Source organism: Plecotus auritus, assembly GCF_963455305.1.
Source record: "Plecotus auritus genome assembly, chromosome: 1".
NCBI lineage: Eukaryota > Metazoa > Chordata > Mammalia > Chiroptera > Vespertilionidae > Plecotus > Plecotus auritus.
Window position 1 is genome coordinate 61,760,348 of NC_137770.1, and position 14,159 is coordinate 61,774,506.

The 14,159-nt window shown below is 45.7% G+C and overlaps 1 protein-coding gene across 1 annotated transcript in view; it reads left to right on the top strand.

Annotated features, from left to right (window-relative positions):
• Positions 1–10,279: 10,279 nt before the first annotated feature.
• MYO5A (myosin VA) overlaps positions 10,280–14,159 on the top strand; it is a 236,091-nt gene continuing 232,211 nt past the window's right edge. The window contains exon 1 of the mRNA XM_080650082.1: positions 10,280–10,594. Within this exon, the coding sequence (XP_080506208.1) occupies positions 10,568–10,594 (27 nt within the window). The 5' untranslated portion in view covers positions 10,280–10,567. The remainder of the gene's footprint in view (positions 10,595–14,159) is intronic.

The window sequence follows — 14,159 nt, forward strand, 5'->3', positions numbered from 1 at the left end:
CCGCATGTGACTCGCGAGCCGCAGTTTGCTGATCACTGGTCTAGAGGAATGAGTTCCTCAACTTGTGGGGATAAATAGGATGAATGAAATATCAGAATAGTCTTACAGGTGGCTTTAGGAGATAGGTTGCTATAGGCATGGATGGGGGAAAAGGAAGGAGACCGTTTTAAGTAGAGGGAATGTTACTTTCAAATAGTCGCCTAACCGGTGTGGGTCAGTGGTTGAGCATCGACCTGTGAACCAAGAGATCACAGTTTGATTCCCGGTCAAGGCATTGCCCATGCTTGATCCTCAGTGTGGGGTATGCAGGAGGCAGACAGACAGTGATTCTCTCACATAGATGTTTCTATCTCTCCCTCTCCCTCCCTCTCTGAAATCAATAAAAAAACAAAAAACAAAAGAACAAAAACAAACAGTCAAGGAGTTAGGAAATGTGGACCTGTATAAGGAAGATTGAATGGAGAACATGGCATGTGAAGGAACACTTGATTTTTCTCCCTAACACTGTCCTTTTCCTTCAGCCTTCAACTCAGGTGCTCAGACCAACCTTGATTCCTCAAGCTGGGACCAACATCCACCAAAATCTATTCAGTTTTCGATTTATCTCCACCGCCACCACCATACCCCAAGCCACTAATATTTCTTACCTGGATAGCTGGTGTAGTTCTAATACATCACCTTCTACTCCTGCTCCCTTCATGCTGTGCCCTTACCCATCCTTTCGCTCCATTCTGCTTCCATTTTTAACATATAACCACTTAAAATGTTCCATGTTCATTCCTGCTCCCGTTGAACACATGTTTCTTTTCCATTAAACATTTCCCCTAGCTTGGCTGCCTCTTTTTCTTTGGATCTCAGCTCAACTTTTAACTTTCTTAGCGGGAGGTCTAATTCATTATTGTATCCTTAGCACCTAGAAACAGCTTATACTCAAATGCTTGTTGAACAAGTAAAGTAAAATAGAATATTGGGTTGGAAATGTAAGTGAAAAACCAGATTAAGGGTATGGATACGGACAGATAATGCTTGATTTCTCAGTCTCAGCCATCTAGCTTTCATTGAAGTAGGCCTTTATGCTCAGCATTTCTGTGAATGAAGAAATGTCAAAGAGCTTTGCTCTCAGAAACTTCACAACTGAAATTGGTATCCCTGGTTTCCCATGGCAAAGATGTATTAACTTGGCTGCTTCTGTGCTCTTGCTTGTGATCATAACCTTGCAAACATACTTTATCTGATTTCCGAGGCCCTTTATTGACCCATTTCCAATGCATAAGGCTGATCGATGTATTTTAGATTCTTGTTTTTCTGCAACTATACTAGCTAATGTTTATAATGACTGTGTATAAATGGAAGTTGCCATTTGTTTGAATTACTGCAGACATTATCCCTGGAGGGTAGTCACATTTTAACGATAAAGATCAGAAGCAGACTCCAGTGGGCAGCTTTCTGCCAGGCCACACTTAAAAGTTACAGAATACAAACCTTGCATATCTTCCTTAATTCTCAACTACTTTAATATCAATATTATGAAAAACCCCAATCACTATGGATGTACTAGTTAAAAGATAGACTAAAAATATGTTTTCTTTTTAATGGTAGAAATTTACTACTGATTATAAGATATGTCTGTCTTGAAAACCTGTATATGAGTTAGGTATATGGCTCATGTTGCCAACTGGGGTAATTAAAATGGTCATATACAGTATTATTCCTACCGAATTTATTTTCTGCCAGGTTTATATATAAACTTGAAAGAACTATTCATTATAACTCCTGAATATATTGTTATGATATTGCCAGCTAATTGCAGTATATTCCTATTCCCGTGAGAGATGTTTACAAGAGTCAGAAGCAAAGGGAGGAAAAGGTTTTAATAAGAGGAAGATGGTCTCCAGTGTGGAGTGTAGTACAGCAGTGAGAAGAGTGGGACTTGAAGAAAATGCCAGGAAATTTGGAAATTGGTATCACTGATCCTTTGGCAAGGACAGTTTCAGTGGAGAAGGTATGTGTGGCCATGGGGCAGAGGAATAGAAGAATGATAAACAACTAAAGATGAATTAAAGGTGAGGATGTTCTTTTGAGAGATTCTGAGGTACCTGAAAGAAGATTTTGATTTTAAATGTAGGAAAGGTTTACGTATGGTTATAGGCAAAACAAAACTATAGGGGGAGAAACCAAAGAAGGCAAGAACTGGGATCGAGCGTAGGCATGAAGAGATCAGCCTTGGCATGTCTTCCGAGTGTCAGAGGATTAATGACCAGAGTTCAGGTGGGGAAAAGAGGCAGAATGAGGATTGCTCACCGAATGACCTTAGTCTCATCCAGGTGGTAAGGTCATTTTCAAAACTGAATGGAGCAAATGCCGTCCAGCGGGGCAGAGTCATAGGGTAAATAGACAGTAAGGAATGATAGAACTAATTCTAAAATTGCTAGATTTCTTTTCCTGCTTCTATTAAAATTATACTTGTGTGTGATTCTGAACTTAAGTAGAATAGGAAGGCGTAATGAAAAGCTTTAAGAATCACAAAAAGTACCTCTACTACCGACTTTAGCGCTCTAGAGAACTACTTGAAACAGTCAAGCTGTTTTGTGTTTTTTCTGACAGTTGCCTCCATTAACTCTCAAGAATATGTTTATACCACTGTTTCTTGATTTCTTAATTTTAGGCACAAATTACTGGTTTTCAAGACTGATGAAGATTTAGTTTACAACACTTCCCACATTCCTCATGTCCTCGTAGGATCATACTGTCACTACTTTTGATTCCTTTATAGGCTTTCTTTACAATGTCAAATAATATATTTTCACCTTTATTTCTTATTTTATTGGCTGTCAACAGTATTTAGCCCTCTAGTGTGTGAGATGACAATATTAACACCCTGATGCTTCCTTTGACTCTCCTCCCTTCTCTCAAGTTTTGTCATCTGTATTCTTACATTATCCAGGTTAATAACATTTACATTCTATTTAATAATCATGAATAGTCCTCAACTCTATAGGTTGATACATACAGTTCACTGCAGATCACAGTTTATACTCTGATTACATTTCCTTCTATAATTTTTGTTTTTCTTGGTGTTTCTAATTATTATTTTCCCCTTGTACTTTTGGTTTCTATCATAGCCACAATTATTTTATGTCTTCCATCATATCTAGTATTTTAGAGTCTCCCTTTTGTTCCAGAAAACTCTCCCCTGAGGTCACTTCTCCCTTGCTTCCATCTGAACTTGTTGCTTTATTATCCCTAATGCACAGCTCTCATCGTGGGACCTAGCTGCCTTCCTGAACTGACTGATCCCATTATTTTCTAGATTCCATGTATGGAAACCATTGCTTTTTGCCTTTGTCCTAGTTCAGGTCCCCTAGAAGAAGTGGGAGTTCTTTTTGAAAAGTTTTGTGAATAGTTATATGCATCACAAATATCTTTTTCCAATTTGTGGTTTGTCTTGTCTTACTAGGGATATCTGTTGATACACTTCTAGTTATATTTTAGTTAGAACTATTTCAAACATGCCTTTGTGAAAACGGAATATTCTCCTCCCCCATGTGTTAATTGTTCCATCCGCTGACACACAATATCCATTTCCACATAACATTTTAGCATGTAATCACAGTGCATTCTAATTGCATTCATTCAGTTACTTCCTTTCCATGAAAGGTAACTTACTATTTTGCTGTAGCATTTACTTAGCCCAGTGCCTGGCCATAGTAAGTGCCCAACACATATTTTCTGGAAGAAATGACACCCTTGAGAGTGTAACCATTCTCATTCACTCCTGCTATATATATATATATACTGGAGGTCTGGTGTACGAAATTCATGCATGGGTAGGGTCCCTAAGCCTGGCTGGCAATCAGGGCCAATCGGGGCCTTCCAGCTGCTGGCCAGGGCCTCCCTTCCCCAGCTGCCAGCCAGGGTCTTCCTTCATTCTGTGCAGCCCCCTGGTGGTCAGCACACATCATAGCAAGTGATCGGTCTCCTGGTGGAACTCCCGTGGGGACAATTTGCATATTAGGCTTTTATATATATAGATATGCACACACACTATATCATGGTCAGGGCTCTTAATCACAAATTCATAATTCTGGCTCATTTAATCAGATCACATAAAATTGTTGGAATGCTAGAGAAACAGTCTTTTTTTAAAAAAAAAATATTTTTATTGATTTCAGAGAGGAAGGGAGAGGGAGGGAGAGATAGAAACATCAATGATTTGAGAATTATCGATCAGCTGCCTCCTGCACGCCCCCTACTAGGGATCAAGGCACAAACTGTGCCCCTGACTGGAATCAAACCCGGGACCCTTCAGTCCGCAGGCTGACACTCCATCCACTAAGCCAAACCGGCCAGGGCTAGAGAAACAGTCTTGGTGTAAATCTAGGAACAACCCCAGAAACATGCTCCACCAATGGCTTGATAGGGAAATTGCTGCTGCCACCACCACCAAACTGAGAGCCAGGAGCCCAGCTTGGCCACCTCTGCTGCCACCTTCACTGGCAATGGAAGTTCATTTGCAGAGCCTATTTCTTATATTCTAAGACCTAAGTCTTGTGCAGATGAATCCAGTAGACTAGGTCATATAGTCACGTATAGACATATTAGAGGCCTGGTGCACAAAATTCATGCACGGAGGGGGGGATCCCCCTCAGCCCAGCCTGCACCTTCTCCAATCCGGAACCCCTTGGGGGATGTCTGACTGCCAGTTTAGGCCCGATCCCCAGGACCCCAGGATCGGGCCTAAACAGGCAGTCAGACATCCCTCTCACAATCCTGGACTGCTGGCTCCTAATCGCTCACCTGCCTGCCTGTCTGGTCACCCCTAAATTCCTATCCTTCCCCACCCCCCGCTGGCCTGATCGCCCCTCACTGCCTCTGTGTGCTGGCCTAATTTTCCCTAACTGCCCCCCCCCTGCTGGCCTGGTCACCCCTAACTGCCCCCTGCTGCTGGCCTGGTCGCCCCCAACTGCCCTCTCCCTGCCGGCCCGGTCGCCCCACGCAGCTTGCTTGTTCAGTCATTTGGTCGTCCCTCACTAACGCCCCTGTCGGCTGGTCGAGGCAGCCATCTTGTGAGGGTGTCAGGGTCAATTTGCATATCATCTCTTTATTATATAGGATAGCATTCAAGCTGCAAAAGCGGTGGGAACTGGCATCTTGATTTTTTTATCAGGAGGCAGGACTAATGTAGAAATTTTCTTTAGTTGATCTTTTGAAATGTATTTTAGAGAAAGAGAGAGACATAAATATGAGAGAGAAACCTTGATTGGTTGCCTCCTGCACACACCCCAGTTGGGGATTGAACCCCCAACCTGGGTGCCCTGTCCAGGAACAGAGCCCGCTACCTATTTTGGTGTATGGGATGATGACACTCCAACCAACTGGCCAGGGCAAAACTTCCTTAAAATACAGAAAAGAGGACAGACAAATATGGTAGATGCCATTATATCTTCCTATATGGTCCAATACAACACTGCAGTGCTGTCTACTCTTGTACGGGAGAACTTCAGGGAGTTCTGTATTTCCTTATTTTGATTTGACAAGCCTAGAAGCATTAAAAGAGGCTCTTAAACTATATAGCCAGATGGTAACCAATTAAGTTAGAACATTTTTACAGTCCTAATCTTTGGCCTATATATATCCCTCCTGATTGACCCCCAAGTTTATTTTCCCTTCATCAAAAATGTTCTTTCAGAAGTCATTCAGTTCTTGATTGGGCTTCCTTCCCTTGAATCTTGCAACATGACAGAAGCAGGCAGTCCAGGACAGGAAGTGAACATGTGGGAGCTAGGACTGAAAATTTGATCAATATTATCTTAAAATTGTATAGCACAGACCAGTTTCCAATACTTTCTTATCTCATTTGAACCTGACAACAATACACACATAAATAGTCCTTTCTTTGCTGAATAAAAAAATGATAAGCCCAGGCTTCCCACTGTTGGAAAATTTAGGGATAAGCCAGGGGAGGGGGCTAGAATGGTTTCTGTGGTGATGGGTCAGAGTTGAAGACATTAGTATGAACTCATGCTTAGCTTAATATAGTTTCCTACATATAGAAATATTTATAGATATGTGTGTATACACAGATAAGTATACACATATTTCCTTACTCTGTGACTAGAAAAAAATGAGGCCAAGATCTTAATTTCTAATACTCTCCAATGAAAGGGACCAGGGCTCCTTGGAGAAATGGCTGACTCTAGGACTGGAGAAGAAATGAAGAAATATCAAGATGAGTCTGCAGTATCTTATTGAACTAAAAGGTAAGGAAGTGATCTTAAAAAAAAAAAAAAAAGCAAAATAAAACACAACACTATCCCTTACACAATGATGGGAGGTATCTCAAAAGGACACAGGAACCAACTGAAAGAGCTCCCAATGGCTAAAGCCTGAATAATTTCAGCAACAAAATAAATTATCAGATTATAACCAAAAGTATTAAGTAAATACTTATAAGTCTATACTTTCATAAGTAAATAATTGAATGAATAAATGGTGGAAATGAGACAAGTCGCCCATGTAGAAAAATTCCATGGAGGTGGAGCATAACTTCCCACTCATATGTGAGCTGCATATAGTGACTTCATTCGAAAAGAGGATGGAGCCCTGGCAGGTGCAGTTGGTTGAGTGTCGTCCTGTATACCAAGAGGTCACTTGTTCTATTCTGGGTCAGGGCACATGCCAGTGTTGTGGGCTCAATCCCCAGTAGGGGGCATGTTTCTCTCTCTCTCTCTCTCCCCCCTCCCTTCCTCTCTCTAAAAAAAAAAAAAAAAATCAAATGAATTTTTAAAAGAGTATGGAAAAGGGCATGTATTAGTTTGCTAGGGCTGCCATAACAAAGTATCACAGACTTGGTGGCTTAAACAACATAAATTTATTTCTCACTTTTCTGGAAGCTAGAAGTCCAAGATCAAGGTGTTGGCAAGTGTGGTTCCTTCCCTCTTAGGCTCCCTGGCTGAGTCAAAATTAAACTGACAAAAACAAATTAATAGGAGAAAGGCATGCAAACTCTTATTAAATTTTACATGACATGGGAACCTTTATAAGGAAATGAAAGACCAAAGAAATGGCAAAACCTACTTGCTTTTATATTAGGTTGAACAAAGAGAAATAATCGAGGAAAAGTGACTAAACTATGTAGGGAGGTTAAGGAAGAGAATTATTTTAAGGTCTGTATAGAATTCTCTTGGTCTCAACTTCTAGTCCTTGGTGTTAAGAATGTTACTTTCCTTCTCGTATAGGGAGAATTTCTTTCTTTCTTTCTTTCTTTCTTTCTTTCTTTCTTTCTTTCTTTCTTTTTCTTTCTTTTCTTTCTTCCTTCTTTCCTTCCTTCCTTCCTTCCTTCCTTCCTTCCTTCCTTCCTTCCTTCCTTCCTTCCTTCTTTTAGGGAGGACATCTTTCATACAGAATTTCACCTGCTTTTAAGAAAAAGAAGGAAGGTTAGAGTGTTTTTCTTATATTTGCTGTTTTTCAAGTACCCCTTGAAATAGTCCATATGCCAAAGCAGCATACCATGGGGTGACATGCCCTGACCTCCCTCATCAGCATACTCAGCACTTCTCAACAGTTGTGGGAGGTAGGTATTGTCCCAAGGGCAAGAAAACAGAATGATTACCACCTTACACAGGGTATGAAGGAATGCAAGGGGGTAGAATTCAAGTCTCTTAAATCTCAATCCAGTGCTCTTTTAAAAATATTTATGTATTTTTATTGATTTCAGAGAGGAAGGGAGAGGGAGAGAGAGATAGAAACTTCAATCATGAGGAAGAATCATTGATTGGCTGTCTCCTGTACATACAGCCCACAATCCAGGACCAGCAATTGAACCGTGACCTCCTGGTTTATAGGTAGACGCTCAACCACTGAGCCACACTAGCTGGGCCAGTGCCCTTCTATTGTACTGGTCATAACTGCACATGTGATCTTGTTTTATGTTTGGGCAATAAAGGTGGGACCCCGAAACATTAAGATTTGGTTTTAGAATGACAAGGAACACAGAGAATTCTGTAGGACTTTGTACTCTGTAGCCTTTACCTCTGGCACCTCTGGAGAGACTATGGGCAGTGAGCAAGAGAAGGAGAGGCCTGAGTTCCAGGGAGTGAGGACTGGCCCCAAGTGACCCCTCTGCCAATGATCTTCCTTCAACTACACATGCAGGACACACATAACCAAGGGTGCAGCCTTAAGAGATGGTCTTGATAGAAACCATCCCAGATTCCTATGACAGGCACTGGACACCACTTACTAGTAGAATTCAAAGAAATAGGATGAGCACACTAACAAGAAGCTGGGACTAAAATATATCCTATCTAATAAAGAGGGAATATGTTAATTGACCGTCATGCCCTCACAAAGATGGTGGCGCCCACAGCCAATAAGGAGGGAATATGCTAATTGACTGCCATGCCCTCAAAGATGGCGGCTCCCAGTCCCCTCAGCCCCGCCGGGCACCTGCTTCCGGAGTCCCCCAGTCCCCTCAGCCTCCCAGCCACCCAGGGCCTGCCCGAGGCACAGGCAAGCCTTGGATGTCGGCTGCCCAGCCACCCAGGGCCGGCCTGAGGGATGACCAAACGACTGAACAAGCAGGCTGCGTGGGGCAACCAGGCTGGCAGGAGGTTTAGTGAGGGACGACCAAATGACTGAACAGCAGGCTGCATGGGGCAACCAGGCCGGTGGGGGGGCCGTGAGGGGTGACCAGGCTGGCGGGGGGGGGGGCAGTTGGGGGCAACCAGGCTGGCAGGGGGTTTAGTGAGGGACGACCAAATGACTGAACAGCAGGCTGCATGGGGTGACCAGGCTGGTGGGGGGTTTAGTGAGGGACAACTAAATGACTGAACAAGCAGGCTGCGTGGGGCAACCAGGCCAGTGGGGGGGCCGTGAGGGGTGACCAGGCTAGCGGGGGGGGGGGGCAGTTGGGGGCAACCAGGCTGGCAGCAGGGACAGCTGGGGGCGACCAGGCCAGTGGGGGGGGGGGCAGTAAGAGGCGACCAGGCTGGCAGGGGGGGCAGTTGGTGGCGAACAGGCTGGCAGGACGGGGGCAGGTGGAGGAGACCTGACTGGCAGCGGGGGGCAGTTAGGGGCAAGCAGGCTGGCAGGGCAGGGGCAGTTAGGGGCAAGCAGGCCAGCAGGCAGGTGAGTGATTAGGAGACTGCAGTCCAGGATTTTGAGAGGGATGCCTGACTGCCAGTCTAGACCGGCAGTTAGACATCCCCTGAGGGGTCCCGCATTGGAGTGGGTGCAGGCTGGGCTGAGGACCCCCCCTCCCCCCGAAATCGTGCATGGGTGGGGGTCCCTAGGCCTCCTTGGCAATTGGGGCTGATGGGGCCAGCCAGCCAGGGGGGAGGGGCCGTGGGAGGTTGGTGGGCTGCGATGGGTCCACCAGTCGTTTGGTCACTTAGGCTTTTATATATGTAGATATGGAGAATAATCAACCCAGGAGTGAAAGTGTGGGTGGGAAGGAGGCAGATAGAGGGTGAAGACAACATGGGGGTGGGGGTGCAAAGACCATATTCTTATGTCTGATGTGCGCGGATAACAGTGAGTAGACTGAATGCTGCTTCTGAGATTGAGTTTTTTATACGGAGAGACATTGCAGGCATAGACCCTCCACAAAAGCCCTCAGGTGGCATCCTTATTGGCTTCAGCAGGATTATACTGTATATGGTGCGGATACACCGGGAACAGAAAGAGGAAGAGGCTGGAGACAGGGTACCTCTACAAACACATAGGCCTAGAACAGGTAGGCTCCTGGGCCGCCCCTGGGGGCATCTTGTTTCAAGGCTCACTTAGGTTTCTGTAGCTTAAAAAGGCCGCTATGCTTTGGCATCATTACATGACCCAGCTGCAGATAACAAGGTGTTGGGGTGACCTTGGTGATCCTTTATCTCAGATTCTTCGTCCTCACTCACTCCCTCACTCACTCTGCTGCCAACAAGCTCTTCTGGAATTCTAGGTTATCCTATGGCCTTCCAAGGAACCCCCCCCCCCCCCCCCCCAATCCTTTAGCTAGAAATGCTTGTTAGGACAGGAGAGGCAGTCTTTTACCTGGACACCCTCAGTGACACCAGCTCCCGCCGCCCTTTTCAGGGCTGGCTTATTCCGCACGGTTCAGGGCTCGCTTGGGGTAGGGGGCGTCTGGGGTGCGGGCGGGTGACCTGGGGCTGCGCGGGGTGGCCGGACAGTGATGCTCGGAGCCCGCAGCCGGCGGGAGGCGACGTGAGCCCGCGAGAGCCCGGAGCGACCGCGGCAGCCGCGCTCGAGCGCAGCCTCCTCCCGTTCCCACAATGCACAGGGCGGCGGCGGCAGCAGCATCTCCGGCCGGCGAGCGGGCTGCGGCGGCGACTCCGAGGACCCCGGGCACGCGGGGCGCTCGTGGCTGCTCGCGGTGCGCCCGGGAGTGATGGCGAGGCTCCCGCGAGCCGCCCGCGCCTGAGGCGCCCCGCCCGCCCGGCCCCGCCCGGCCCTGCCCTGCTCCCCGCGCGGCAGCCCGGGCGCTTCCTAGTCGGTGCGGGCGGCCAGCAGGCGAGGTGCGGCCTCCGCACTGGCGGGGGGCGTCGGTGCCGCGGGCGCCATGGCCGCGTCCCAGCTGTACACAAAGGTAGGGGGCCCGCGGGGTGGGGAGGGGGCTCCGCCGCCGGCTGTCAGGCGGGGGGAGGGGGTGTCGGGGGCGCGAGGGCCGCCGGCCGGCACCACCCCTTTTCCGAGCATTTCCAACCCTCCTCCCCCCCTCCTCCCCCGCCCTGCTGCCTGCGTCCGCGGAGGCGCCTTCCTCTTTCGGGCGGTGATGATGGTGAAGGCGGCGGGGCGAGGCCGGCCTCGGGGGTATCTCTGGCCCGTGCCACGCTTGTTGGGCTGGAGCGGAGCGTGTTTCTGGAAAGGAGGCCGGTGTGGATTCAGTAGGGCGGGCCCGGGTCAGGATTGCCCAGCCCTCCGTTCGCTTCAGGAAAAAATCCTGGCTGGTGGGAGATGCTTGTCAGATGGTCCCTCCCTTGGGAACACGCGCTTAAAATAACGTCTGGCGTTGGTATGCGGTGCCACTTCGACTGCCAGCCAGGCTTTCCGTGAGATTGTTTGGAATCCTGCAAAGTGTCGCCAGCCAATATTCACCGTAGTCACCGGGTTTCAGATCGCTGCCCTGGGGTGGTGAGCCCCTGGAAGGTGCAGCCGGATCAGCGCCAGCTCATTCACGGGTTGGGATGGTCCTTACTCATTTGTCGCCGGGAGTTTGCAACCTGCATGCAATCAATCCCTTAGAGCCTTGTTAGGCTCCACGTCTTCACCCTCCGCTGGGGCGAGCCTTTCCTTCTGGGTTTAATTTCAGGGAAGTGGCATCCTTTTATTTGTAATACTGACACCAGTATTCTCTGGATCTGGTATTCTCTAAATGGCATGTTTTGGAAAACTGTTCCTTTGAAAACTCTTCTGAAAAATTGTCTTGGGCAGTGAGTATGTGGAGTCAAGGCATTTTATACTGTAACTCATGTGTAGGTAGGTGTTTTGCCATCTATTAATTACCTCTAATTACAATGAACAGAATTGCCCTAACTTTTCAAGTTTGCATTTGTAGCAGAATCTCCATTTAAGATCCTGGAATCATTGTGTCCAAATGTGGCCCAAGTAAGCCAAGGGCCCATGTTGCAGCATGTTATAGAGAGAAATGAGGTCTGGACCCAACCTCAAGAGAACTGGATCCTAGCCCCAGGCCTTGTCACTTACTCTGTGACCTTGGGCAAGTCCTTAACCTCTTCAGTAAATGGAGTTAATTATACCTGCCCTGCATCTCTTACAAGGCTGTCCTGAGGATTAAGCTTAATAATAAACAGGAAAGCTTTTTGTAGCCCGTGAATTTCTCTGTACGTCCAAGGTGTTCGATTAATTTCTTCAACCATGAAATGAGGAGTTTTCATGAAACGTTCTCTGGGACCTCTTTCTTTCCAGCCTGGTTTAGGAGACTACACAGCTGGAACTTCTCTCTAAACCTGGTAATTTCTTTAGGCATTGTAGATCTCTAATATATAAATGAATACAACTGAAAACTGATTCAAAGTTTCTTTATTAACAAACATTTATACAGTGCCTACTGCCCAGTACTGTTCTAAGTGCTTTACAAATTAACTCAGTTAATTCTTATAATAAATGTATGAGGCTGCTACTAAGAAATATCAAATATCAGAGTCATTTTCACATGAAGAGATAAAGATCTGTAAACATTCCTTCACTGTGGTGAGGAGTCCATCCTTGAACTGCCTAATTGTAGGTGGGTTAACTAGAGACTAACTACATAATAAATTGCTCTTGGATTTGCTTTTTTCCACCAAGATAATCAGGGGGTTGGAGAGAGGTACTGTGATTTTTTCAATTGTAGCTTCATCACAATCTGTTTTAAAATTACCTTCTAGTCATTATAAAGACAGACTGATTTAGAGATCACGACTGAAGTTGAGCCCTGGCTGGTGCAGCTCAGTTGGTTGAGCGTCGTCCGTGAACCAAAAGGTTGCCCGGGTTGGGATGCATGTGGGATCTCACATCTCTATCTCTGTCTCTGTCTCTGTCTCTGTCTCTACCTCTTTTCTCTCTATCTCTCTCCCATCCCCTCTCTCTCTAAAATCAATAAAATATATATTCTAAAAAAAGACAAGTTGAGCTTAAGCCACCTTCTTCTAATATACTTATGCCCAAGAATAATCTGGTCACTTGGCTATTGTTGATTACTTCTTTGTGTGAATAGAATTTAGCTTAATGGTGGGCAAAAATATTTATTGAGCTCCTCCTAGGTGCCAGATATCCTGTTTTAATGTTGAGAGGTTCTAACAATGAATAAGACACAGCCCTTTCCCTCAAAGGGCTCACAGTCTGCTTTTTATATTCCTGACCAAATTTGAACCTCCAAGGGCATAAATAACCTGCTGCAACTCAACAGCAAGCAGACAGCTGTTACGGTATTAGTAGAAGTTAGGGAATAGGTTAGGATATGGGGAATGTTAGAATGATTCTAGAGATGAAAGCTTGAGCAGTGATTATTAGAGGAAGAGGGCAGTCATTAGAAGTAGTATCAATGGATAAACACAAGGATTTTTCCCTTGCAGAGGATTATAGGAAAGGAAGTTCTGGGGAAGATAACTAGGAAAGATATATTGGTGACATGCCATCATTGTGGTATTCAACATAGTGGTTAAATCTGTAAAGTGCCCCTTGAAAAATGTCATTCATCGAGCCCTGGCTGGGTAGCTCAGTTGGTTAGAGCATTGTCCTGATAACACTAAGGTTGCAGGTTCCATCCATGATCAGGTTACATACAAGAATTCAACCAATGAATGCATATGTAATTGAAACAGCAAATCCATTGCCCTAACTGGTTTGGCTCAGTGGATAGAGTGTCGGCCTGCGGACTCAAGGGTCCCGGGTTCGATTCCAGTCAAGGGCATGTACCTTGGTTGCGGGCACATACCCGGTAGGGAGTGTGCAGGAGGCAGCTGATGGATGTTTTTCTCTCATCGATGTTTCTAACATTCTGTCCCTCTCCCTTCCTCTCTGTAAAAAATCAATAAAATATATTAAAAAAAAAAAAAAGAAACAGCAAATCCATGTTTCTCTCCCTCCCTTTCTCCCTTTCTTCCTCTCTCTTATTGTCTAAAATCAGTCAATAAGTAAAGTGGGTAATCTAAATAGTTATATTGTTTTTCACATGTATTAATAAATATAGCTTTATTTAAAAAATGCCATTTAGAGCATAAAGGCAGATTTTGTTGTGTGATTCAGATCAGCTCTTATTACGGTGAAAGGCATGAGACCATTCAGTTTATTCTTTTTAGCTAATGATAATGGTTTTGTCACAGCAATTTAGTAGGGCTTCTATGTTGTAAATTTCCCCAGCAGTATAAACATTTTAAGGGCAACAGTTAGGTTCCTAGGATATAACATTTCTGAAAACTAACATTTTGTTTAAAACATGTTTGTTGGCCCTAGCCAGTTTGGCTCAGTGGATAGAGCTTTGGCTTATGGACTAAAGGGTCCCAGGTTTGATTCCAGTCAAGGGCACGTATTCGGTTGCAGGCTTAATCCCTGGCCCTGGTCGGGGCACCTTCGGGAGGCAACCGATGGATGTGTCTCTCACATCAATGTTTCTCTCTGTCTCTCCCAGTCCCTTCCACTCTCTCTAAAAA